The sequence below is a fragment of the Lissotriton vulgaris genome, unplaced genomic scaffold, assembly GCF_964263255.1.
Source record: "Lissotriton vulgaris unplaced genomic scaffold, aLisVul1.2 SCAFFOLD_3479, whole genome shotgun sequence".
Taxonomy (NCBI): domain Eukaryota; kingdom Metazoa; phylum Chordata; class Amphibia; order Caudata; family Salamandridae; genus Lissotriton; species Lissotriton vulgaris.
The window spans coordinates 136,675-163,056 of NW_028245955.1; the positions used below are offsets into that span (position 1 = coordinate 136,675).

Here is a 26,382-nt window from a genome sequence, read left to right on the forward strand (position 1 = left end):
ATTGTGCCCATCCCCTGACCTGAGGTATATTCCCTTCCCTATATTCTGACATGAGGTATATTCCTATCCCCATCCTCTGACATGAGGTATATTCCTATCCCCATCCTCTGACATGAGGTATATTCCTATCCCCATCCCCTGACCTGAGGTATATTCCCTTCCCTATATTCTGACATGAGGTATATTCCTATCCCCATCCTCTGACATGAGGTATATTCCCATCCCCATCCTCTGACATGAGGTATATTTCCATCCCCATCCTCTGACCTGAGGTATTCCTCAGTGCCACTGGATAGATAGGGTTAACTTCAATAGAAGTTGGGATCAATTCTGCTGAAGAATGGCGAGTTATGTCACCACACTTCACTGAAACACTATAGTAACTCCATTAATTGTTCCTTGATGGTCAAAACAGTACTCGTGTACTAAACATTCTGGATTGATTGTTAATACATTGGTGTTGAATGTATATATAGATTGTGTTTAAAATACTTTACATTTACTTTGTTATAATGCATTGTGTATAAACACATTGATCTGGTATGCGACATAGTTCGCAGTTAGATGCCCCTCTAGCCACGCCCCGTTATCCAACACGTCTGTTTCTTCATGATGTAAAAAATTGTAGTTTTCCAATCATACTGTCCATATTAATACGCACCAACTGCTGTGATATAATGACACTATGGTAAACCTGATTACAGCCCCCCAGGGGATAAGACATTATATACTTGTTGCCGAAGCCTGTAAACATTATCTATCATAATTCTGTTATTGCACTCAAGAGTCCCAGGTGCTCTGAATACCATGTAAATATGCACTCGAGAATTCCATGCGCTCCAAACATCATGTAAATATCTGCTCACATCATTTGCGCTTCTATCCCACTTTGTGCCACGCATTTCTTTTCCTTCTTCTACACACTAATCATAAACAGAGGTCTTTCCTCACTTTCTTTGCGTTCACCGATAACCGGATGAAACGCCTTAACGGCAATCACAAGTGATGCATGCCGTTCATCAAAACATTGTATATAACGTTAGTGTTCCTGCGAATCCCTGTCATCGGACCTACATACAAAGGTGACTCACGCAGCTTTGTGGACGCCCTCTCGTAGCACCATCACGCCAGTTGGGAGGATTCGATGATCCTGGTAAGGAATGGCCATACCGCTACCCTTTCCCGATGTGCATCTAAACCTGCACAGCACGAATTGTCATCTGATATTTCGCCCTTTTAGATCGCCCCAGGACTAAATCTCAGTGGACCGACACTGTGGAGATCATAACGCATCTTTGCTCCCCACATCGTCCAATTACAGTTCTTACGGAATCACCAGACCACTTCGGCTGTAGTGAGTCATTTACCAGCCGTCAAGGCTGTTTCATCCATCAACTGCCAGCCTTTCCCCACTCACATTATGGTAAGTGCCCTCAGTCAGTCGTGAAGAGACCCATAACTGATTAAAGGGTCAAAACATCGTCAACACACAGAGGAAGCAAACCATTACCCAGCGCGTATCACTGTATATAGCTGCTGTATACACTGAATATAATTGATAATGATCAGCTTGTACAAAATTGTGGAAGCTTTGTATATAATTATCACACTTTCACTTATGCTTTAGGTTCCTTTGTTCACTTGGGACAGTATGCACAACAAATGTTTTTCAATTAATCTGTAACATTGTATATATCCCTTTCCTTTTGTTCCCCTGTTTAAAACTTGTGCCTATTATTACAAATATTGATTGTATTATTCCACAGGAACCACTGTTTTTCCTTAATAACTACTTACCCTGGTTCCTCAGTGAGTAGGGTTCCCCTGTTCTGTCCTCACCCAAAAATCCAAGGGCACTGGTCCAACTTTAAAGTCTATGACAAACACTCTGTCTCGAAAATTCTATCCTCCTTAATCCCTAACAATCACTTCAATGATCCTCTCCCCTCGAACTGCCTGGCCTCCGCCTCTCAGGCTGTCATCCCTTCTTGGACTGCAATAATCAACACTTCCCTCCTACAGGGTTCAATACCTTACTCTCTCAAAGCCGGCCAAGTTGTCCCCATCCTAAAAAAACCTTTGCCTGATCCTGCTTCCACTGACAACTATAGAACTATATCTAACATCCCACTCCTAGCCAAAGTTCTGGAGAAATGTGTGTAACAGCAGCTGAGCCTATACATCATCCACTTTCATCTACTACACGACTTCTAATCCGGGTTCAGACCTGGACACAGCACTGAAACCACCCTCCTCCACATCGTGGCTGATGCCTTCCAAGCCCTTGGCCAAGGCAAAACCTGTCTCCTAATCCTCCTAGACCTATTCTCGGCTTTCGATACAGTAAACCACGAAACACTCCTTGAATGCCTCAAACTCAGGATGGGTTTGGATGGCACCGTTCTTGAATGGTTTAGGTCCTTCCTCCAGAATCGCTCAGAGAGTCCTAATCAACAGTAACCTATCCGCTCCCTCTCTGATCAGGGTTGGAGTCCGCCATGGATCAACCCTGTCCCCTACCGTCTTCAGTCTTTACCTTGAACCGCTCACTGAGCTGCTACATACCACCAATATCCCCTACCACATGTATGCCAAAGACACACAGATCTACAATAAAATCTCTTCTCCTGAGGACATTCTCTCCCTGAACCAGGCCTTGAGCTGACTGTTGCCTGGCTCACCTCTAACCAGCTCAAAATTAATGCAAAAAAATGAGTTTCTTCTAATCTCCTCACCCAAAACCAATCCAGACATCCAGGAATGGATCAAGGCTATCACAGTGTTAAACTATCCTCACATCATTTAGCACTCTGCTAAATCCCATGGAATAACCCTAGATGGCAGTTTGAACATGCATAGCCATATCAACTCGATGGCCAAAACTGCCAGAATTCACCTGAGATACCTAAGAAACCTGAAACCATTCCTTGACACTCCCGACCTAAAGGCGGCAATCCAGGCACTTGTCATCTCCAGACCAGAATATGGATGCTCTACTCTCGCAGGTCTACCCAAGAACTCTCTTCTCCCATTGAAAGCCTGCCTCAACGCCGCTGCCAGACTCCTGACCGGTTCAAAGAAATTCAACCACATCTCTCCCTACCTTAAAGCTCTGAACTGGCTTCCTCTCGAGGCCAGAAACCATCTTAAGCTGGCCTGCATCACTCATAAGGCTCTATACTCCAATTCCCCTGCATTTCTTGCCCAGAAACTTGTGATATCCGGAGGAACCAGAAACTCCTGGTCTGCCAGAGACCTCCAACCAGCTCGCTTCAGAAACAAAAAATTACAATCGGGCCTTCTCTGGGGCCGCTCCAATAATATGGAACTCTCTCCCACCCGCCATCAGAAAACTTTCCGTCTTTGACACTCTTTAAAAAGGAGAACAAAACTTTCCTAATGGGCATATTCCTCGTCTAACAATCACATTACAATCACCTCAGCGTTCTTGCTCCACTCACCAGTACGGCATTATCCATGGCTTTCTGGATGATACCTTCCCGGCACTTTTGGGCATCCCATCCGGGAGTTGAGAATGCTTGTTTTCCTGTATAAAGTACCTACCTGTTTTCATCCCAAATGGATCTGGGATTTGAGACTACTTGTTGTTCCGTATAATGTATCTACCTATTTTTATCTCAATGTTATCCTCCCCTCCTAAGTCTTTTGTATACCACCCGTCTATCCTGTAAAGCGCTCTGATACCCTCACGGGTCTGCTTCATGCTCTATAAAACTTTTTAAAAAATGTATTGTGTATTTTGAGGATTTGCCTTTCAGGGTGTGCATTTACAGCTGAACAGTATTGATTACCAGTGGTTGACCATTCTGGCAAACCCATATTAAAAAGATTTTCCTCATTGCTTGTTCTTCGTAAGCTAGTCAAGGACCAAACTTTTTTAACATTACATTGTACCCAGGTCCTGTGGCGTCAATCAGGTTACCCCATTAGTTTGCAATGGGCATGGCATACTTAGGCAACTTCCATTTTAGAACAAAGACCAAAAGTCCATTTTATGTCCACTAAGAAGTATTACGTAACAACTTTAATAAAGACACAATCCATAAAAAATATGTATCGTCCGCAAAAGTGCAAGGTTAATAACATTATCCACACAGCCCAAGGGAAGAGCATTCCATCTTGGTGCCAAATCCCCATGTAGCTGCAACAAAAATAGCATAACAGTGAACATGTGTGACTAAATACAGCACATAAACAGAATATTAAATACTATGTGCAGACAGGGGGCTCACTCAACAAGTTGATGTCAGGAAAAACTACAAGACAGTCAACAAAATTAACAGAGGTATTCAGGACAGCTAAAGCAATAGTGGTTGCCTACACCGTAGAGCATGTTTAAGAAAAGCAACCACACCCACACATACCTCCAATGTGGGAAGCACCTGCAAAAATAAAAGTGTTGAGATATATCTGGAGACAGAAATGCCTTTAAGAAGCGAAATTAAAAACCTTCTGGTGTTGTTGCGATAAATCTTACAAAATAAGTGGGCCAGTATTTGCAGCGAGTGCTCATCGCAAGGGTGACCCAGAATTAATTTTGGATTGAACTGGCCCAGTGGAAATAGGAGCTAGCCCATGATCTGGCGCAGCAGCTAATCCAAGTTTCTCATGGACAGTATACGTCAGTGACCCTGGTAAAACACTGAGGATACAACTGCATAGCCTATTTTCCTCATCCTGCAGATATTGCGCTGCTTTATACCTCCTCAGACAAGAACCACAAGTTAGAAAGGGTATGTACTTCCTTTTCTAAATCTCAACAAGGGGGTCTTATTTGCAATTTTGGAGGCCAGGCTGAAAAGATAACCAATTAAATTACATTTAGTCGAACATAAATAGTATTGTGTGGGTTATTGATGATCATATGTAAATGGGTTTCTGACTCGTAGTACAGGTTCACAGATGAGTTTAGCTGCTGCATTCGGTCAGCAGAGAAAAACATACGTCTTGTCTGTTTAAAGCAGGGGGCCAAGGTCCCCATAGAGTCAAATGTGACCCAGAGGTATGGAAATTCATGAGTTCCTGCAATAGGGTTTCCCCATTCGGTGTTATTGAAATTAAAATAGCATTATCTACATAAAAAGGATGGGAATGCTCTGCCTATTTATGGTCCTTTCCCTGACCAACTATGGTGGAAATAATTCATGAATATACAAAAGAAATGCATTGATGCCCGAAAGCATCCCTGCAGGACACCTCAACCCTGGCTGAAGCTCTCAACACATTCACCATTTGCCCCAAATCCAATTGAGGCATTGAGGTGGAGAGTACGTAAGAAAGACACCATTCCAGTGTCGAGCCCCATTGATTGTAACACTTTCCATAGTTTGCATCTGACCATTCTATCAAAAGCACAGCCCTGATTCATAAAGGCTAGCTAGACGGGACAACATTTAGCTGAAGTGTACATTTCAATGAATAAATATAAGTTGAGACACTTTTCTTGGGTGTCCAAACTGGCCCAACAACCATATTGAAAGAATAGATAAAGAATAGATATAACCTGCACACCTGTTTGATGAAAAAATATAGTATGGTAAACAGATTAAACTGTTTTTGTCAATGTGTGCTACCTTGTTCTCCTGACCTGCTCCTGTCAGGTTATATAATCAAAGGTCGATGTGTACAGATCCTGCCACATATGGTAAGGTGCACTACTCAAGCCCTTACGGTGTTGATGAATGATTTGATTTGATTTGGGATTTGTAGTGTGAATGGCTGCCTCAGCAACGAGGCGTTCCAGCTCAAACCAGAAACCAAAGAGGAAACAGGGAGTCCTGCAGGCGCCTAAACATCAGATAATGGGAACAACCAAGTTTTTATGGACTTACGAAACATCAAAAGATTTGGGATACCTCTCATATGTGCAGGAAGGGAGTTCCAAAGTTTAGCCGCTAAGAGGCCAAACGAACGGCCCCCGGCCCTCGCTCTCCAGACTCGAGGGATGCAGACAAGCCCAGATCGCAATGCGTGTTTGGGCATATAGGGCATCAGTAAACAGGTTAACCCAGCAGGGGCTTAGTGCTACAGGATTTTATAAGAAATGCAAAGCACCTTAAACTGAATACGCTATTCGATGGGCAGCCAATGAAGCTTGGGGAGCACATGCGCCACCGAACAGGACTTAGGAAGAGCCACTAACAAACGTGCTGCCGCGTTCTCTTATTAGAACAAAATTATACAACTGTTTATAATATTTTCAGCATCATTTATACATGAATAACACCAGTGTTTAAATAGCAAATTAACCACTAAGTAAACATTGCTCCTGCATAACAAAATTAACAATGTTTCTTTTTCAATCAATGTTTAGTTGATGTAGCATTTATTTTACAATTCATTTTTACATCATGTTCTAAAAATCATGTTTTGTGCCGTTGTTCCCAACGCATTACTGGAATCCCTTCATCAGGGGAACACTACAAATGCAAATAATACAAAATTCTAAATCAAAATGTATTACAATTGGAAAGTTAAATCTTAGGGCTTTTAATGTCAAAGACCTTTATTCTAAAACACCTAATGTCTTCAGGCTGTTGTTCACAAGGCAGTGCTGCCCTTAAGTGTATGAATACCTAACAACTTGTGCGTAACCTTCTACCAGTACACCAAACCCATTGTGACCAATTTCTTATGTGTCTAAAAAAAGTATACCAAGTAAAATGCACCATAAACACAACACCCTTAATTAGTAAAAATAACCAATTCGTCAAGAACCAATGTGCTCTCACCTACCCGGTCCTTGGTCAACACGGACCATAAATGAGGGAAAAATTACTGCAAATACAAAATATATGTGTTACCATTATGAGATTTGTAACCAACGTTCTGCTTCTATACCGTACAGGTCACACTCACAAAGTCACTTACTGAAATAGTAGTTTGGACATGTGAAGTCAATCGTGCTGTGCAAGAAATTGCGTCAGTCCAAGGCTGTATAAAAGAAAACAAATCCCATAAGTGAATGACCCACGTTCAATCTCTCTTTCTCCTGTGCTTACACCCGCTCTGACCTTGTAAGCCGAATCATCTAACTTACTTAAAAACGCCACCAACTGGCCGTGCTGCTTTATCTCGTGCACCAACATTCACATTCCTTCCTGATGCTCCTCCACACCAGCAGCCCAGCTACGACCTTTCGCTACTCAGCGCCATGTTATCCCTTGGGATGATTGATGCGCTCTATAAATAAATAAATAAAGATGCAACACCCATTATACGTGCGATCCGCGTAATACGTGTGAATGACGTCCTAACATGAAAAGGGAAAACAGACTTACCGATCACGTGACTGCGTTAACAGACTACAGTAAAAAAAACTCCTCATACTAATTACAAAACTATAGTGAACTATATGCCCATTCTGTTACATATGAAATGGAGTAACAATGCCTATAATAATGTACCTTCTTTATTATCACGTGTCAAAGTACCGGTGGTCACTAGATCTACTCTTCCACTAATCCCAAATACCTAAAACATGAAAATAGTGCCCAAATGTGTTGTAGTGCTTTCCTCCACTACAATATCTAGAAAATAATACCAATAACCCATGATTTGCCGGGTGTTGAAAATAGTAAATGGACCACTGCTTCATTAAGGTGCCAGAAATGACTTGGCAAAAAAGAAGAGTAACAACAATGGTAAATTCAAATAGTGAGCCAGCTACTTGTCTTCTGTGCAACAGCATGAATTACTGTCTAACATTTCCTCAAGTAATCCAAAACTACAAGGTGCATGAGACAGTGCTCTTGGATTGCGCATTCCACATGAATATATGATTCCTTGTCATATTTTACAGAAAACATGCCATTTCGAGTATGTCATTCAAACCTGATGGTATTAAGGTATTAAGATATCGTATCCAGTATGTTTGTCTTTGCACCAATTGCTGATTAATGTTTATATGTGGTGCTGCTGTGATCTTTTTTAAAATTGTAAACCTGACTTGTGGTATAGTGTGTTTCTTATCTACACAGTGCTCAGCTAGACAAGATTTAGTGTTTGCTGTTCTAATCATGCTTTTATGTTCGTTGAGTCTGACTTTTATCTTTCTCTATGGTCTGCCAACGTACACTAACCCACATGGACATTTATTGGCGTGAATCACCATTGCAAAATTACAGTCTGATGTGTGTCTCAACTTGATAGCTTTACCAGTATGTGCGTGCTTGAATGTGTTCCCCACGATCACGTTGCCACAGTGACCGCAGTTAAAACATCTGCGCATCACCAAACTCCGAGACACCACTCTGTTGGAGTGACTTTTTTTCAGGAGTTCCCTTAGATTTTTAGATCTTGAATGTGAGAACATGGGTTTAGAAGTAAACACTTCTTTGAAATCCGTTTCTTGGTGAATGATCCCCCATCTGTTAAGTATACTGCATTTTATTGAGGGTGTTGCTATTGAGAATTTAATAACAAAAACTTCTCTTTGCTCTTTGGGTTTCATAAGTTTTCTGAGCAATTGATCACATTGCATAGGTTGAACCTTCTGCTTTGCCGTCGCTAACACTTCCAGCTGATAACCTCGTTGTTGATATTGTTGTGAGATTTCCTCAATGCTGCGATGTGTCCCCATCTGAGGTAATCCTCTTAGTTCTGATGAATTGTGATAGTGGTATGTGATGTTTTAAGGAAGGAGGATGAAATCTTTGAAAATGGAGTGCGTTATTCAAATCAGTCGTTTTTTTATACAATTTTGTGTGTAAGCAAACTTGTAGTTCAATGCAAATCTCTAAGTAGTTAATGGATGATTGACTGAACTGATGAGTAATTATGATACGAGGATTGTGTTGATTTAATGTGCCAATGCATTCTTCCAATTGCTCCCTCGCGCCCTTCCAAACCAATATAATGTTGTCAATATATCTAAGATATATGAGAAGATTGTCTGTCCAGGAATCATTTTGTAGAATTTAGTTGTCCTTATACTTGGACATGAATACATTTGCCTATGTGTGTGCCCCCGTAAAACCCATTGATGTTCCAGTGCTTTGCAAGAAGAACCGGTCGTTCCAAGAAAAGTAACTATGGTACAAACTGAACTGTAATAGTTCCAATAGAAAAATGTTCAGAGACGCTTCAAACTTACTGTTAAGCAGTATCCATTCAACTGCCTCTAGCCCTTCGCTGAATCACTTTGTACAGTGCCATAACATCAATGGTGTTCTCATCGATCATTCCTTGTATATAAATTAGTTTATTCAAACAATCCATGGTGTCCTGAATGCATGATACCCATCCTTGTACTAGTGGTTTCAAAGGATGTATACATGCTACCCAAAATGCATAAAGATCAGCAAGGCCCACCTTTTCATCCAATTGTTGCAGGATGTGGATCAATACATGAGCCAGTAGGAAAGTATTAGATAATTTTTTGCACTGTACACATCGATTCTGCAAACCCCTCCTAGACTGCGAGTTGCCTCCCCCTCCCTTAGTCATTTTCCAGCTGTGCCCCTTTGACCTTTGAACATAACATGGACAACTTGCATGGTGCCAAAAAAGGTTACAGTTTATTAAAACATGTAAACATTTTATACTTTTGTTTCTCATGGTCAACATTTCCATTGCCGTGCTTAACGATTTGCCATTATGGCTCATTCAGTCCATTTTTGGTTGTTATCTGCTCTCAGAGAGATCACCTTCTGGAGGAGGGCCCTAATACCACGGCCACTGTTGCCAAGGAGTTTGCCTTCAACTTGCTACCGACTTGGTGGGTGTCCTTCTGGACTAGCCCGGGCCGCAAGTTCAGTCCCGCTTGCTTCCAGTGCCATCTTTGCCCCTCCCTGCTCTTTGGGGTCCCTGCTGTGTGGCCTCCAAAAGACACCATGTGAGTACCTCATCTATCCAGCCTGCGGCTGAGTTCTACCTCTCGCTCCTTTGGTACCCCTGCTGTGATGCATCCCAAGGGTACTGCGAGAGCCTGTTTGCTCCCTCAGTGTCCCTGCCGAGATGCGTCCCAAGGACACTGCGTGAGCCTTCCACCTACTTCTATCAATTTCCCTTCCTTTCCTATCCTTCTAGGTTGTCTTCCGCCACGCTAGCTATGGTCCCACCGATCAGAGGGAGCTCCCCCTTGCTCCCTATGCTCTCCCATCGCTTATGAGCAACCCATTTGCTCTAACACCCCCACGATGTTTACAGGAACATATCCATTCCTACCCCTGTTAGGTGTACGCCATCCTCCAGGTGGTAAGCTGGCGACCTAAGGTTTATGAAGCTGTGCCTTACGAATCCGTAGCCGTTGGCCCTACATATCTTTGTCATCGTAATGTTTAGCTTGCGTCTGGATCGCTCCACCACCCCAGGTCTATCGCCCCCTATAGGACTTCCGCACTGTTATCTCCGAGAAGATTATTTCAGTGGGGCACATCAGTTTTGCCAAAGCAGTTAAGTCCACCTGCATTGTCATTAACAGGGCCCTCCTACCCAGTGAGGCCAGGTCATTGCCTCCCAGATGGAGTATTACTGCGTCCCTTCTGTGGTTTCTACGGTTGCCATGTATCTCCGTACCAGGCATACCGGGCAGCATGACTTCTCCCTATGCAATGTAGTCTAGTCCACCTCCTTTTGCCCGCTTGTTCTGTCTTTGACCTCTGCAGCAGGATGTCCATGTGGCCCTCCCCGAACCTAATGTTAGTTCGGTGTATGCATGCCATTTCTGCATCCCTTGCTGCTGGAGCCAGCAGCTTGCTCACTCTGTATACCTCAAAGAAAGCTAGCACGAAGGCTGCACTGATAAGTATGGCCTTACTCTCTGATGCACATAACTCCCCAAGAGCCCCTATCATTTTCTGCAGTAATTGGAAATTATCGGGCCTTCTTGCATCTTGACTTGTCTTCTGCCCCACCCTTTCAATGCCATCATGCAGTGGAAACCCCTGGTGGAGTCCTGCCCAACGCCATCTTTGTGTAGTAAGCCACCACGCTCAAATGGGTCTGGGGCCAAGATTCTGTCCTCCCCGCTCTAAAAGCCCAATCTATGAAACCCAGGACCTCACTCTGCCCCACCAGCTGGTCATTTGTTAGCCCAGTAGATGCAGTAAATGTCGGCCAGCACTTACGGTATTGGTGCATTGTCTTTTGGGCCCATGAATTTCCAGCTCTAAACCAGCTCTATCCATGCCCATACTTCCTCCGGCACCAGGGTCATCCCTTGGTCCGCATTTGGAACGAGGTCTTGGAATCTTGCCCACTGAAAACAATAAATTGCATCTGCAAGTGAGTTGTCTATTCCTTGGACAAGTCGTGCCCTAAGCACTATATTCGCCCTCAGTTGGCATTGGACCAACCTTTGTAACAGGCCGACCACAAACGCGCATTTTGCCGTCCCTGTGATGATTGCCTGCACTACTGCGTGATTGTCAGACAACAGTGTTATCTGCCTGTTTACTAGTTCCTCTGCCCAAATGTGTAAAGCCACTACCACGGGGAAAAGCTCTGGCAGTGAAATTTTTGCTGTGGCCCCTGCTCGTTTCCAGACTTCTGGCCATGCCCCTGCCGTCCATGCTGTCCCTATGATGGCCCCCGAAACCGAGGCCCCCTGCTGCATCCATATAGAGCTCATGCTGATAAGCTGGTATCAATATTGCAGGGGGGGTGACTCCATAAGATGATCTCAGTCACGTTAAAGAATGTGAAAGGCCTGAACTTGCCGATTAAACATCAAAAAATATGAAAATACCTGGACGACCACCAATTTGATGTGGTGGCGCTCCAAGAGACGCATCTTAAGAGATCGGACGAGTTGAGGTTGAGGCAAAAAACTACTCCCTCATTTATGGGTCCTCGCCCAAAAGCAAACACAACGGGGTCGCATTATTATCCCACAACAGCACAAAATTCCAGACAGAAGGCATCAGGACGGACAAAGATGGGAGGGTGGTGATGGTGAAAGGGAAGCTGCGGGGGTGAGGGGTGAAGCTGGTCTCGGCATATGTGCCCAATACTGGGCAAGTGACCTTTGTAAACTTGCTAAAAGATATGGTGGGTGACTCGGTAGAAGAGCAAATAATATTGATGGGGGACTTTGATCTCACTTGGCATCCGACAGAAGATAGCTCCCAACCACATAGTTCTGGGGGAGGCAGATTTCCCACATCCTTGCAACAAGCATTTCTCAATATGGGGCTCCTCTATCAAAGATTATACGTTCTTTTCTCATGCTCACCAAACTTTCCCCAGGCTGGACTACATTTTCATATCGCAAGAGCTGCAGGGCTCGCTCAAGGGGGCGAAGATTCTCCCCATTACTTTATCTGATCACAGTCCTGTAACGGTCGGCTTAAACTGGGGACAAAATACACCGGGGTTCTCCAAATAGTACTTTACCGCTTCTGTGGCACGAAATGGGATCATGAGGGACGAACTGAGGCTTGAAACCAGCCCTATACATTTTCCCCTAACTACCCCCTTGAAGGCATCCCAATTGTTCTGTAGCCACATGAGGATACCATTGAAATTGGACAGGAAGGATTTCCACTTCTCTGGATCTGCTTTTACCCCTTGCGTTAAGCGGACCCTGTGTTGTTTTTACGTCATGACCCTGGTCAGCCACGCCAACCTCCTTGCAAATGCCCGCCCTGCCGGGATCACGCTTGTGGTAAAATTCAGTTTTCCCAGCACCTGTTGCACCTCACCTAGAGTGGCCTTCCTTTGTAGCCTCAGCCTACCCATGATCTCCTTGAACTCCGCTACCTTGTTGGGTGGTAATCTGCATGTCCCTGCAATTGTGTCTTGTTCTATCCCAACGAAGAACAGTTTTGTGGTTGGGCCCTCCGTTTTGTCTTGTGCAAGTGGTATCCTTAGTTCCTGTGCCAATGCTGTGAAGCTCTGCAGGAGGAGGGCGCAATCGCCTGTGCTTACCTTGCAGACGAAAAGGAAATCGTCTAAGTAATGGACCTGACCCCTTTGCGGGCCCGTCTCCCTACTTCCCACTGCTAAATGCCTCATAATATGCACATGATATTGAGCACACCATTGTCAAGCATTTGTACTAGTAATATTTCCCATCTAGCTGGAAGCCTAGCAAATGGTAGCTGTCTGGCTGGACTGGCAGGAGTCGGAAAGATGACTCAATGCCTGTTTTGGCTAGTAGGGCTCCCCTTCCTTCCTGCCGTTTCAGGTATATTGCATTGTCTACTGATGCATAGGCCACTTGCAATCACCTGCTCGAGCCAGTCGTTGGCGGACTGCCCTTGCGGGTGGGACAGATGGTGTATCAGCCTGAATTTTCCTTTCTCCTTCTTGGGTGCCACCCCTAGTGGGGAGACCATCAAGTTCTCCAGCGGGGAAGAGTTGAAAGGGCTGGCCACCCGCCACAGCTGGAGTTCCATGCCTACCTTTTCTGGTGCTATGCTTGTGTTCTCCCATACTGATTTCAGGTTCCAGCTCTCACATGCCCCTTTGGAGCCTTTGTAGGGTATTATGAAACCTTGTGTGAAACACTCTGCCAACTTCTGTCTGACTGTTGCCTTAGGATACTGACCTACTAGGTAACCCAGCCTGCTGGTTTTAATTGGGATAGGTAGCAGCTACCCTCTGCCCTTCGCCCCTGGCTCCCTACTGTGGGGGCCTGCTCGTTGTGCCTGGTCTTTCTTTGCCTGCTCCTGTTCCCTGGCCTTGCTTGCAGCGGACTGTGGGGTGGTTCCCCCCGCAAGACCCGCATGTGTGTTTGAACCTGCATCCTGCCACCAATTTACAATCATCTTTGTTAAATTTCCAGCATGGCTTCTCAGATTTGTTGGTTCCCTGGCTCTTGCCCTTGAACCCTTGGCCTTCATATTTGCCCTTACTCTCATAGGGGTGAACATTGCTGTCCCTGGAGCTGACACCTTCCCTGGCAGCCACCATGTGTGTTGAGAAACCCTCCATGTCCTGCCAGTCCCATTCAACCACTGGCCAAGTTTGCATCTTTTCCCTGAAACCTTCATCGTATTTCAACCATGCTTCCCCCTGACACTTCAACTGTGCCTTGTGCACCTTCTGTTCGTACAGAATGAGTGCCACCGAGCACTGGGGTCTTTTCTCCACAAAAACACAAGCTAGGGTTCTGAATGCTTTTAGCCAATTCTCAGTTGTTCTCTCTACCCTGGGTTTGTGCCTCTTCCTCCTATCATCGTCTTTCTTGTCCTTTGCTGTCAGGTCTAAGCCTGCCTGGCATAACTCTAGCAGGGAGAGATGTCTATCAACGCATTCTTCCATATTCTTTCTTTCACGGCTAGTGGGATGACATTGGCCAAGCCAAGAAGCTTTGTGGTTGTGGGAGGATCGCTCGGGGAAGGGAGCAAGTATGTACTGGCTGGCTTCCCTTTTGGGTCTGTGCCCTAACGGATGTCCCAACTTCGCTAGCCTTGTTGGTCGTAGGGGTTCGGGCCTCCCTTGTGCGGCCTCCTATGATGATTCCACCTCACTCTGTTGTGCCTGTTGGGGGTTCTGTTTGCATTTGCCTGCTGCCCTTTTCACACCACCCCTTATGTCTGGCTCCCGCCCTGGCTCCTTGCTGCCTCCCTGCCTTCTTGCTGACCATGGTGAACCCACCCCAAAAGAGGAACCTGCCCCTGCCCACTGCCACCATGGCATCCAAGCCGGTGGACCCCAAGCCTCCCCCTGGAAGCCCTGCTAGTCTCTCACTTGCCCCAGCTGCCAAGGGGGCTGATTGGGCCAGGGCCCTTGCATTGCCAAATTACTCACGCCCTGTTGCGTGCCCAGGTTTACTATTTGCCCTGGGCCCCTTTCCGCTAGGCTATTGTACTGTGCCTGCCCATGCGCCCCACCACTTCTTTTGCGGTGCTTACCCTTGTCCGTGCTGGTCCGGGAGTCCTGAGAAGCCGCCGTGCTGGCTACAGACCCCTCCTTGCTGCTCTCCTCGGCGTCTGAGCTGGACATCAGCTCGAGGATGCCGCCCTCCTGCTCTTGACTCGTTCACCCATGTGGCCACCTTGCACCATCTTCCTGGCTTTCAGGTCCTTGGCGCTTGTCTCGGGGTTCTTTGCAGGGTGCCAGCATTTGGGCTGCATGCCCTCTCATGCTGGGTTTCTTGGTGGGTGGTGCTGGTGGGGATGCCTGTTGCTTTTTCTTCCCTTTCCCATAGGTTCCATCCTTGATCTATTGGTACACCCATGATTTCCCTTTTAGAGCCATCAATGCCCTGTCTCTGTCCAGCATTGATTGTAGATTCTCATCCAGCCCCGGGCCATTCCCCTGTTTGCCTCTTCTGTCCCTTCTGGGTAGTTTCTGCATCGCCTTCCATGTCCCTGAAGCGAGCAGGACGCTGTGTCGCTGCCCCCGCTTTTTGGCCATCCCGCTGTGATCTTGCTGGCTGTAGCATGTTTCTGTGATGGTGGATTGGGGGATGTGGCACCACAGTCCTGAGTGCTCTGGCCCAACTGCTTGCTTGTGGTGATTTTCCCACCAACTGTGAGTGCTGTGCTGAAAGCCCAAATTAGTGGATTTAGTCCTTGCAATGTATCACCCACTTCAACAATGGAAATCGATTTCAATATTACACAGCACAAAACCTCTTATTCCCTGTCTCCTGTGGTGTCTTGGCGGCTCCCAACGTGGTGGATGTATGCCTCGCAATTAATTGCCCACATCAACAATGGAAAAAACTCTGCCAATATTCCCCAGGGCAAAGTCCTCTTCTGCCCTGTGTCCTGCGATGTTTTGAGGGATCTCAACATAGCGGATTTATGCCTCGCAATTTATTGCCCAGATCAACAATGGAAAAAATCCTTCCAATACTCCACAGCTCCAATGCCCTCTTCTGCCCTGTGTCCTGCGGTGTTTTGAGGGCGCCTGTCCCTTTAAGATGCCTGTTTGGCTAGTGCGTTATGTAAGAAAAGGGTTAACCCAATAGAGTCGCTGGGACCTGGTTAGTGCTGCAGCCTGGGTCCTGCCCCTTTATAGCCACGTGGTGAAAGCTCTGGCCGGCAGACCCCGCCTGCGGTTTCTGAGGCATTTGCTACCCGCTGTCCCGCAATGCGGTCCTCCCTCAGCCACCCATGGAAAACGGGAAAGGTGGGAAGCGAGGCGAGCAGGCCGGGTCCCCTGGTGCTGATTAAGGAGGCCAGAGGGCAGGAAAACCACTCCTGACACAGGGAGTCGAGGCAGGAAACATTGTTGCAGACAAAAGCTGGTAACTCTTCAGCAGGTGCAGCAGGTACATTTTCTTCTTGCACTTCGAGTACCTGCCGCTTCCTTTGTTTGCTGCTGCTCCTGGGCACCGTCAGTACTGCTGCCCCAAAGCTGCTTCCGCTGCTTCCGCTGCTTCCCGGATGACGCCTCACTGCACCCGGGGTCCTGGTAAAGAAATCCGGATCTTGGTCGAAGGCAGATTTGGGGGCATAGCTCTTCGCTGCCGCAGCAATGCCGCTTGCTCCTGCTGCTCCGGTCCTGCTCGATCCACGATTTCTTCTTCCCTTGCCGTCGGAGCAAATTGAATGCTCAAGGGGCAACTTTCCCCCTTTTTAATCCCCTCCGCGGCTTGCTGCCTGCTTCCCTGATTGGGGAGGCTGAGTTCCACTTTTCCCAAGCTTGCCCCTGGGGAGGAGGGGTTGGGGGCTTCCCGCCTCTGAACGGCGTTTGGCCCTGGTCTCAATTGGATCCGGCTTTGCCTTCTCTGGCCCAGGCTCCTTCCGAAGGGCTAGAGGCAGTTGAATGGATGCTGCTTAAGAATAACTATGAAGAGTCTCAGAACATTTTTCTATTGGAACTATTGCAGTTCAGTTTGTACCATAGTTACTTTTCTTGGAAGGACCGGTTCTTCTTGCAACGCACTGGGACATCAATGGGTTTTACGGGGGCACCCACATATGCAAATATTTTCATGGCCAAGTATGAGGACCCCAACATTCCACAAAATTATTCTTGGACAGACAACCTTCTCATATATCTTAGATATATTGATAACATTCTATTGGTTTGGAAGGGCGCGAGGGAGCAATTGGAAGAATGCATTGGCACATTAAATCAACACAATCCTCGTATCATAATTACTCATCAAATCAGTCAATCATACATCAACTACTTGGACATTTGCATTGAACTGGTCGCTTTCACACAAAAGTGTATAAAAAACAGATTGATCGGAATAACGCACTCTATTTTCAAAGTTTTCATCCTCCTTCCTTAAAAAATCACATACCACTATCACAATTCATCAGAACTAAGAGGATTACTTCACATGGGGATAAATGTGATCGCAGCATTAAGAAAATGTCACAACAATATCAACAACGAGGTTATCCGCTGGAAGTGTTAGCGATGGCAAAGCAGAAGGTTCAACATATGCAACGTGATCAATTGCTCAGAAAAGTGATGAAACCCAAAGAGCAAAGAGAAGTTTTTGTTATTAAATTCTCAATAGCAACACCCTCAATAAAACACAGTGTACTTAACAGATGGGAGATCATTAACCAAGAAACAGATTTTTAAAGAAGTGTTTAATTCTAAACCCATGTTCGCACATTCAAGATCTAAAAATGTAAGGGTACGTCTGAAAAAAAGTCACTCCAGCAGAGTGGTTACTCGGACTTTGGGGATGCGCAGATATTTTTACTGTGGTCACTGTGGCAACGTGATTGCGGGCAACATATTCATGCACCCACACACTGATAAAGCTATCAAAATGACTGGCTGTCTGAAATTGAGATTTAAGCTATTAAATGTCTATGTGGGTTAGTGTACGTTGGCAGAACATCGAGAAAGATAAAAGTAAGACTCACCTAACATCAAAGCATGATTAGAACAGCCAACACTAAATCTTGTCTAGCTGCGCACTGGGTAGATAAGAAACACAGTATACCACAAATCAGGTTTACAATTTTAGAAAAGATCACAGCAGTACCACAGAAAAACATTAATCAGCAATTGGCTCAAAGAGAAACATACTGGATATGATATCTTAATACCATCTGGTATGAATGAAATGGCATGTTTTCTGTAAAATAGGAAAAGGAATCATATATTCATGTGGAATGCGCAATCCAAGTGTATTGTCTAATGCACCTTGTCATTTTGGATTACTTGAGGAAATGTTAGACAGTAATTCATGCCGTTGCACAGAAGACGAGTAGCTGGCTCACTATTTGAATTTACCATTGTTGTTACTCTTCTTTTTCGCCAAGTAATTTCTGGCACCTTAATGAAGTAGGGGCACCTTTATTATTTTCAACACCTGGCAATCATGGGTTATTGGTATTATTTTCCAGACATTGTAGTGGAGGAAAGCACTATAACACATTTGGGCACTATTTTCATGTTTTGGGTATTTGGGATTAGTGGAAACGTAGATCGAGTGATCACTGGTGCTTTGACGAGTGATTTTAAGCAGGTACATATTTAAAGGCATTATCAATCCATTTCTTATGTAACAGAATGGGTGTATATTTCACCATAGTAATTAGTTTGAGGAGTTTTTTATTGTAGTCTGTTACTGCAGACACGTGATCGGGAAGTCTATTTTCCCTTTTCATGTTAGCACGTCATGCACACGTATTACGTGGATCACACGAATAATGGGTGTATGTCTGGAAGGACTGTGAATGTTGGTGCATGAGGAAAAGAAGCACAGCCAGTTGGCTGTGTTTTCAAGTTAGATGATACGGCTTACAAGGTCAGAGCGTGTGCAAGCACAGGAGAGAGAGAGAGAGAGATTTAACATGGGTCATTTGCTTACGGAATTTGTTTTTCTTTTATACAGCCTTGGACAGACGGAATTTCTTGCACAGCACGATTTACTTCGCATCTCAAAACTACTATTTCAGTAAGTGACTTAGTGAGTTTGACCTGCAAGGTAAAGAGGCAGAACGTTGGTTAAAAATCTCATAATGGCAACACGTATATTTTATATTTGCATTAATTATTCCCGCATTGACGGTTCATGTTGACCATGGACCGGGTAGGTGAGAGCACATCGGTTCTTGAGGAATTGGTTATTTTCACTAATTAAGGGTGTTGTGTTTATGGTGCACTTTACATGGTATACTTTTTTCAAACACATAAGAAATTGGTCACATTGAGTTTGGTGTACTAGGAGAAGGTTACACACTAGTTGTTAGGTACTCATACACTTAAGGGCAGCACTGTCTTATGAGCAACAGCCAGATGACATTAGGTGTTTCGAAATAATGGTCTTTGACATCAAAAGCTCTAAGATTTAACTTTACAATTGTATTACATTTAGATTTTTAATTGTGTATTATTTGCATTTGTAGTGTTCTCCATATGAAGGGATTCCCTAAATGCATTCGGAACAACGTTACAGAACATTGATTTTTGGAACATGATGTAAAAATCAATTGTACAATAAATGCTACATCAACTAAACATTGATTGAAAAAGAAACATTGTTAATTTTGATATGCAGGCGGACTGTTTACTTAGTGGTTAATTTGCTATTTAAACACTAGAGTTATTCATGTATAAATGATGCTGATAATATTATAAACAGTTGAATAATTTTGTTCTAATAAGGGAAGTATTCATCAAATCATGGCACTGTAAAGGCTTGAGTAGTGCACCTTGCCATATGTGACAGGATGTGTACACATCGACCTTTGATCAACAACCAAAGGTCACAGAGACTCGTGAACGCCCAGTTGACAACCTTCATCGAAGAGAACTCCATCCTAGACGCCTCCCAGCCCGGACCGAGACCCGCCCTCCTCGCTGCCACAGACGACATCCGTATGCTACTTGACCAGGGACACACCGCAGCCTTAGACACCGTCTCCCATCGCACCCTCGGAGCCAGACTTCACAACGCAGGGATACAAGGAGCCGACCTCGACTGGATCCAATCCTTTCTCTCCGGAGGAACCCTTCCTCTCCAAACCCATCCAACATCAACTGCTGAGTCCCCAAAGGATCCTCGCTCAGCCCCACGCTTTTCAACATCTACATGGCCCCCCTTGCCAGCATCGCAAAACAGCAGGGACTCTGCATTACATCCTATGCCGATGACACCCAGCTCATCCTCTCAAGAAGAATCTCAAAAGGAATGAAGAATGTGGCAGCCTGAATGAAGGACAGCTGCTTGAATCTCAACTCAGAGAGGACTGAGGTCCTCATTCTCGGACCCCACACCTCTTCCTGGGACGACACCTGGTGGCCCTCTGTCCTCGGAAACCCACCCACTCCTACAGACCACGTACAAAACCTTGTCATCATCCTCGACTCCTCCCTTTCCATGAACCACCAGATCAACGCCGTCGCCTCTACAAGTTTCAACTGCCTGCTCAACCTCTGCAAGACCTTCAAATGGAACCCACCGACTACTGAAAGACCGTCACCCATGCCCTCATAACAAGCAGACTGGACTACGGCAACGCTCTATACGCCGGTATCAACAGGACGCTACTTCATCAACTCCAAACAATCCAGAACGCCGCTGCCAGACTCGTCCTCGGGACACCACACCAGGAACACATGACCACCACTGGCTCCCCGTCCAGCAGAGGGTCACATTCCAGTTCCTCTCCCATGCCTAGAAGTCCCTTAACAACATCGGACCCAAATACCTCAACGAAAAAGTCTCCTTCCACATACCCAAGAGAAACCTCCGCTTGGCCTAACTCACACTGGCTGAGGTCCCCTGCATCCACAGAAACAGAACAAGCGGGAGAACCTTCTCCTACATCGCAGCCAAGAACTGGAACGAGCTCCCTGTGAACATCAGATGCTCCCCAACCCTGCACACATTCAGGAAGGTCCTCAGGACCTGGCTCGTCGACTGATCCGGAGCTGCCCCCCATCCCGCCCAGTGCCTTGAGACCCTCATGGTTGAGTAGTGCGCTTTACAAACACCCTGATTGATTGATTGAACCATATTGGACATCAGAGATAATATGGCTGTCATTAGCCCATGACAGAATTCTAGTGAAGACGACCCTCACGATAACTTTCACAGAGGAGTTGAATATGGAGATAGGCCTATAACAACAGGGAGATGCCCTGTTTGCTTTTTTGTAAAAATAGGGACAATAATGGCTACTGCCACGACCGGTTCTAATGGCTGTATTGAGGTAATTCATAATAATTGGTGCCCACAAATTCACCTCCAACTTATAAACATCCATGGATACCCCAATGGGCCCCGGGCTATATGCACATGGCTTTTATGGATGGCTTCCTACTTCTACAGTAAATTTAATCCTAATGGAAAAGTAAGCATACAAGTATCGGATTCCACACTGACAATGATTATTAGGATTTGTTTACCATTGCTTATGTTGCTTAGGTAACAGATAAGGTTCTTCATCAGGTGTCATTGTTAAATCTTCAGGAATTTCTATGACTTGGTATCTTTCAGGGGCAGGAGGAGTAGTGCTGGTGGCTTTTCTAGTTTGTTCAGTTAAACATTTTAAAGTGGGTATAGGTGGTAGTTGCCCTGTGATGTGCTCGGGGACTTTAGGCAGTATATCTTTTAGGATTCTGCTTGCCGGTTCCTGGGAGCTATTGCTTATATCCTACAATGCCTCCTTTACTTCTGTTTCTGTCACATTTGGTGGGTGGTTGTGCTCTCTTACATGAATTACAGCATCATCTTTTATAGTGGCTCTCCCGTAGCATACTTTAGAATAATATTCGGTACATTTCCAATTTACATTTTTTGTCGATGCACTTTCTTGGTTGTAAGTGTAACCCATGTGACTTAGTAATTTCTTTCCTTTCTGGGATGTTATATATTTGGTTTGCTATGCCATTGCATCTGAAAGTGTAATTGTATAAATAAATAAATAAAAACTTGTCAAAATTCTGTTTATTAACATTTTAATACAAGCATAACCGTAATAGCTGGGCTACCCGCCATATCAACATTCCACAGAAAGTGCGTCGCTAATAGAGTCACAGGAACTTATGTTCCAGGGATGGCTCATAAAACAAGATCTGCAGCAGCCCTGATTGCAACCAATAAGACAAATAAAACAGCAGAGACTGTAGAACACCCCTAAAACCCCCTTCCCTCCCCCGCCCCATGGCAGAGAAGCAAACACCCCCTCTCCTAGCTACTACTCGGGTACTCTGATGAAATGAAGCTCTTCTACTTATTGTCTGATGTGCAACGAGGCCAATCTTACAAAAGGAGGTCTGCCCAATAGCACCTTAGCTGGCTCTAAAATTGGAACAGATGAAGCCCTCTTAGCGTGAGCGGGCAGACTGCTAGCGGAAGTCCCTTCGTAAGGTAGGACACCAAGGGGCCCCACTTAAATTCTGAATTTTTATATTCACCTCTGAAAATGTCAGCCATGCACTCCATAGTCAGTATTCTCCAAAGGCGAGAATGCCATTGTGCCATGATGGGGGCTTCTTTTTTCTTCCAGTTAGCCGATATCGCTTTTTTCGCTGCTCCCAAGCCAGCCCACATAAGTGCCTTATCTGCTTGATTTGGTGTTCTAATGCTGCATCTCGAAAGACCAGAAGGATCCTCTCTATGGATGTTGGAACAGGGTAACCTAACATATCTCTCATGTGCAACAGAGTCTCCTCCCAGAAGGGCCGAAACATAGGGCAGTTGCACCAGATTTGGCGGAAATCCCCAAGAATCCCGAACCCTCTCCAGCAAGGGTCCGAAGTGTGTGGAAAGATATTTTTAAGTTTGGCAGGGACTAGGTACCAATCAAAAAAATTTTTATAATGCGCCTCTCTCAAGTTGAGCGAGTGAATGAATTTGGCGATCTCGAACCATAAGTGCTTCCACTCTTCCTCAGATGTCTCCCTTTCCAGAACCTGTTCCCATGTCGATCTGTATCGGGGTTGTGGAGTGCAAGGTGTGGAAACCTGCAATTTGTAAAGAAATTAGATAGTGTCCTTAGTAGAATTCTCCTTCCGGACCAGTTATTCCATCAGGGTTAAGTCTCTAATCGCCGCCTCCTGGATCGGTGGAAGAAGTGTTCAGTGCCTTAGTTGCATATAATGAAACTGCTCTGAAGCGGGGACCCCAAAATCCTGTTGGCAGTTCTTGAAAATTAGGATCTTTCTTTGGCTTCCAAAGCAAATCCCAAATAGTCCTGCCCACTATAGCCCGATCCATGTGGAGCCAGTGTTTATCAGAAGCTCGCATCGACCACTCAGTGATAACTCAGAGTTGTGCTGCCTGGTAGTAAAATTCTATGTCAGGGAGAGCCACTCCACCCTCCGATCTAGGTCTCTGCAAAACATGAAATGGCAATCTTGCTCTACCATCCTGCCACACGTACCGCAAAATCAGGGATTTCACCTCCTTTAGGAAAGTTCTATCTAATTCTTTTGGAAGGGCCTGGAAGAGATAAAGCAACTTCGGGAGCAGGGTCATTTTCACTCCCCAACCAGGATATAAATAGGGGCTTCCAGCACTGAAGTTCTTGTTTTACTTGTCTGAGCAAGGGATGAAAATTCACCTTGGACAGACCCTCTATAGTGGGAGCAATCTGGACTCTCAGGTATGGTAGCATGTGTCTGGCCCACGCAAAAGAGGATTCCACCTAGAGTGCTCTCTTTTCCCCCTCTGGTAGAGAAATATTCAATATAGAAGATTTGGAGGATTTACCTTGAAGCCCGCCACATTTTCAAACACTGTCAGTTCTGGGTGTAGTGCCCGTAGAGACAGGGCAGGGCTAGTAAGGGACAACAGAATGTCGTCTGCGAACAGAGACACCTTGAGTTTCTCCCCCGAAATCTGATCCCATGAATGTCTGAATTTGCCCTCTGATGTGCCGCCTGCGGTTCCATGCTCAAAGCGAACAGTAGTGGAGAGAGGGGGCACCCATGTCTTGTACCCCTCCCTAACTCAAAGAACGCTGACCTAACCCTGTTTACCTGGATTCTAGATTTTGGTGTAGCATAATTGGCTTGTATCATCTGTAGGAATTTTTCCCCTAAGCCAAACTTTTCCAGAGTAAGAAACAGAAAGCCCAAGTCCACCCTGTCGAAAGCCTTTTCTGCATCGAGCCCCAACAGTATAGCTGAGATTTTGAACTTGCTGGATTTTTCGACAAGGTGGAGAGTCCTGCGGATATTATTGTGTGTCTGTCTCCCCTTTATAAACACAGATTGGTCCGGGTGGTCTATGTTGAGTATCAGGTTCTCCAACCGGGTCGCCAAGATAGCCGAGTAAAGCTTGGCATCCAGGTTGAGGAGGGCTATCAGCCTGTAAGAGGCACAGTGTCAGGGGTCCTTCCCCGGTTTGGGGATTACTGTAATAAGCGCTTCTGCCATGGTGGCTGTGAGCACTTGCCGCATTGCTATATCATTGAATATGGCGGTTATGTGTCGCACGAGCACGGATGTGTATCTTTTATAGAAAAGGGCTGTTTGGCCGGCCGTCCCCGGAGCTTTATGGATTTTGAGCCCCTGCATCGCGATACACACCTCTTCTTCAGATATTGGTGCGTCTAATTGTTCCCTCCAGGAGCCTGGGATCCTGGGGAGTTTTAGGGTGTCTAGATAAGCTTTCTGTGCATCGGCATCGGGTGGTGATGCTTTGTAGAGATTTTGATAAAAGATACTGAAAAGCGTGGTTTTACCCTTGTCGTCAAGTTCTAGTTTCCCTTCCTCTTTGTAGATTCCTCCAATATACTCCTTGGACCTCTTTTCCCTCAGTTGTCATACAAGATGGGAGCCTACCATGTTCCCCTGAGCATACGCTTTGTGCCAGAGCCGGAGGAGTGGGAATTTGGCCCTATTTGTGTAAATTGCCCCCAATTTCCCTTTGATAGTACTCAGCTGCCGCTTCAGACTGTGGGTGGGATTCTTCTTAAATTAATGTTCTGCTTGAGACAGGGCCGTCTCCAACTCCTCCCGCTCCTTAGCCCTTTTCTTATTTAAAGCTGACACCAGCCCTATACATTTCCCCCTAACTACAGCCTTGAAGGCGTCCCAATTGTTCTATAACGATGTATCCCTCGGCTCATTTGTTTAAAAAAAATCTAATTGCAAGCCTCAGTTCGTCCCTCATGATCCCATCTATGGCCACAGAAGCGGGAAAGTAACATTTGGAGAACCCCTATGTCTTTTGTCCCCAGTTTAAGCCGACTGTTACAAGACTGTGATCAGATAATGTAATGGGGAGCATCTTCTGCCCCTTGAGCGAGCCCTGCAGCTTTTGGGATATGAAAATGTAGTCCAGCCTGGAGAAAGTTTGGTGAGCATGAGAAAAGAAGGTGTAATCTTTGATAGAGGAGCCCCATATTGAGAAATGCTTGTTGCAAGGATGTGGGAAATCTGCTTCCCCCAGATCTATGTGGTTGGGAGCTATCTTCTGTCGAATGTCAGGTGAGATTAAAGTCCCCCATCAATATTATTTGTTCTTCTACAAAGTCACCCACCATATCTAGTAGCAAGCTTACGACGGTCACTTGCCCAGTATTGGGGACATATGCCAAGACCAGCACCACCCCTCTCCCCTGCAGCATCCCTTTCACCATGACCACCCTGCCATCTTTGTCTGTCCTGATGCCTTCTGTCTGGAATTTCGTGCTGTTGTGGAATAATAATGCGGCCCCGTTGTGTTTGGTTTTGGCGGAGGACCTATAAATGAGGGAATAGTTTTTGTCCCTCAACCTCAACTCATCCGTTCTCTTAAGATGCATCTGTTCGAGCCCCATCACATCAAATTGGTGGTCGCCCAGGTATTTCCATACTTTGCGATGTTTATTCAGCGAGATCAGGCCTTTCACATTCCATGTCGTGACTGAGAGCCTCTAATGGAGTCACCCCCCCTGCAATATGGGTCTTCCTCGCATGTGTAGTGTTCTTCCCCCTGACCAGGGTCTTGTACCCAAGGTACGCACAACCCCGTCTTCATAGAGCAGACACTGGCGTAATATTTTCCCAACCCCCATGTTCCCCTGCTTCTCTACCCTCCTCACCCTCCCATGCCCCCTTTAACAGTAAACCAAAAACAAAGGAACAAACAATGGCTGGTCGCAGGCCCCTTACAGGTCTTGTTGTTGCGAGATGTATGATGAGGTACAGCAGGCCAGGGTCACAGCCCTCGCCCTTCACCTGTATCTCGATGACCAATGTAGCCATTTACTCACTGCAGTGTGGGCTTCAGCTGAGCAGCATCCGGGCACTCCTGTGTCACGCAGGACTTCCCCTTACCCCCCCAAAACCTATAGAGTGTCATGCCCTTATAAGACCAAGTTCTTCGCAGTGTTCACATGCTGTACGATCTTGAGCAATGCCGAGTAATGCGGTTCAAGTGCCCCTTTCGTTTCTCACCCTCTGGTATGCTGCTGTGAGGCCCCTCTAGTCGCTTTACCTATCCAAATCACAGAAAGTGTTCTCTGCGGATGGTGGACCAGCTGCACTTATGTTATGTTATGTTATTCAGGATTTGTAAAGCGCACGGGCACCCAGAGGTTTCATGGC

General features: G+C 45.6%; 1 protein-coding gene across 1 annotated transcript in view; it reads left to right on the plus strand.

Annotated features, from left to right (window-relative positions):
* LOC147666204 (uncharacterized) overlaps positions 1 to 26,382 on the plus strand; it is an 85,275-nt gene that overhangs the window by 2,671 nt on the left and 56,222 nt on the right. Inside the window, exon 2 of the mRNA XM_086949214.1 lies at positions 24,572 to 24,696. Coding sequence (XP_086805340.1) covers positions 24,572 to 24,696 — 125 coding nt within the window. The remainder of the gene's footprint in view (positions 1 to 24,571; positions 24,697 to 26,382) is intronic.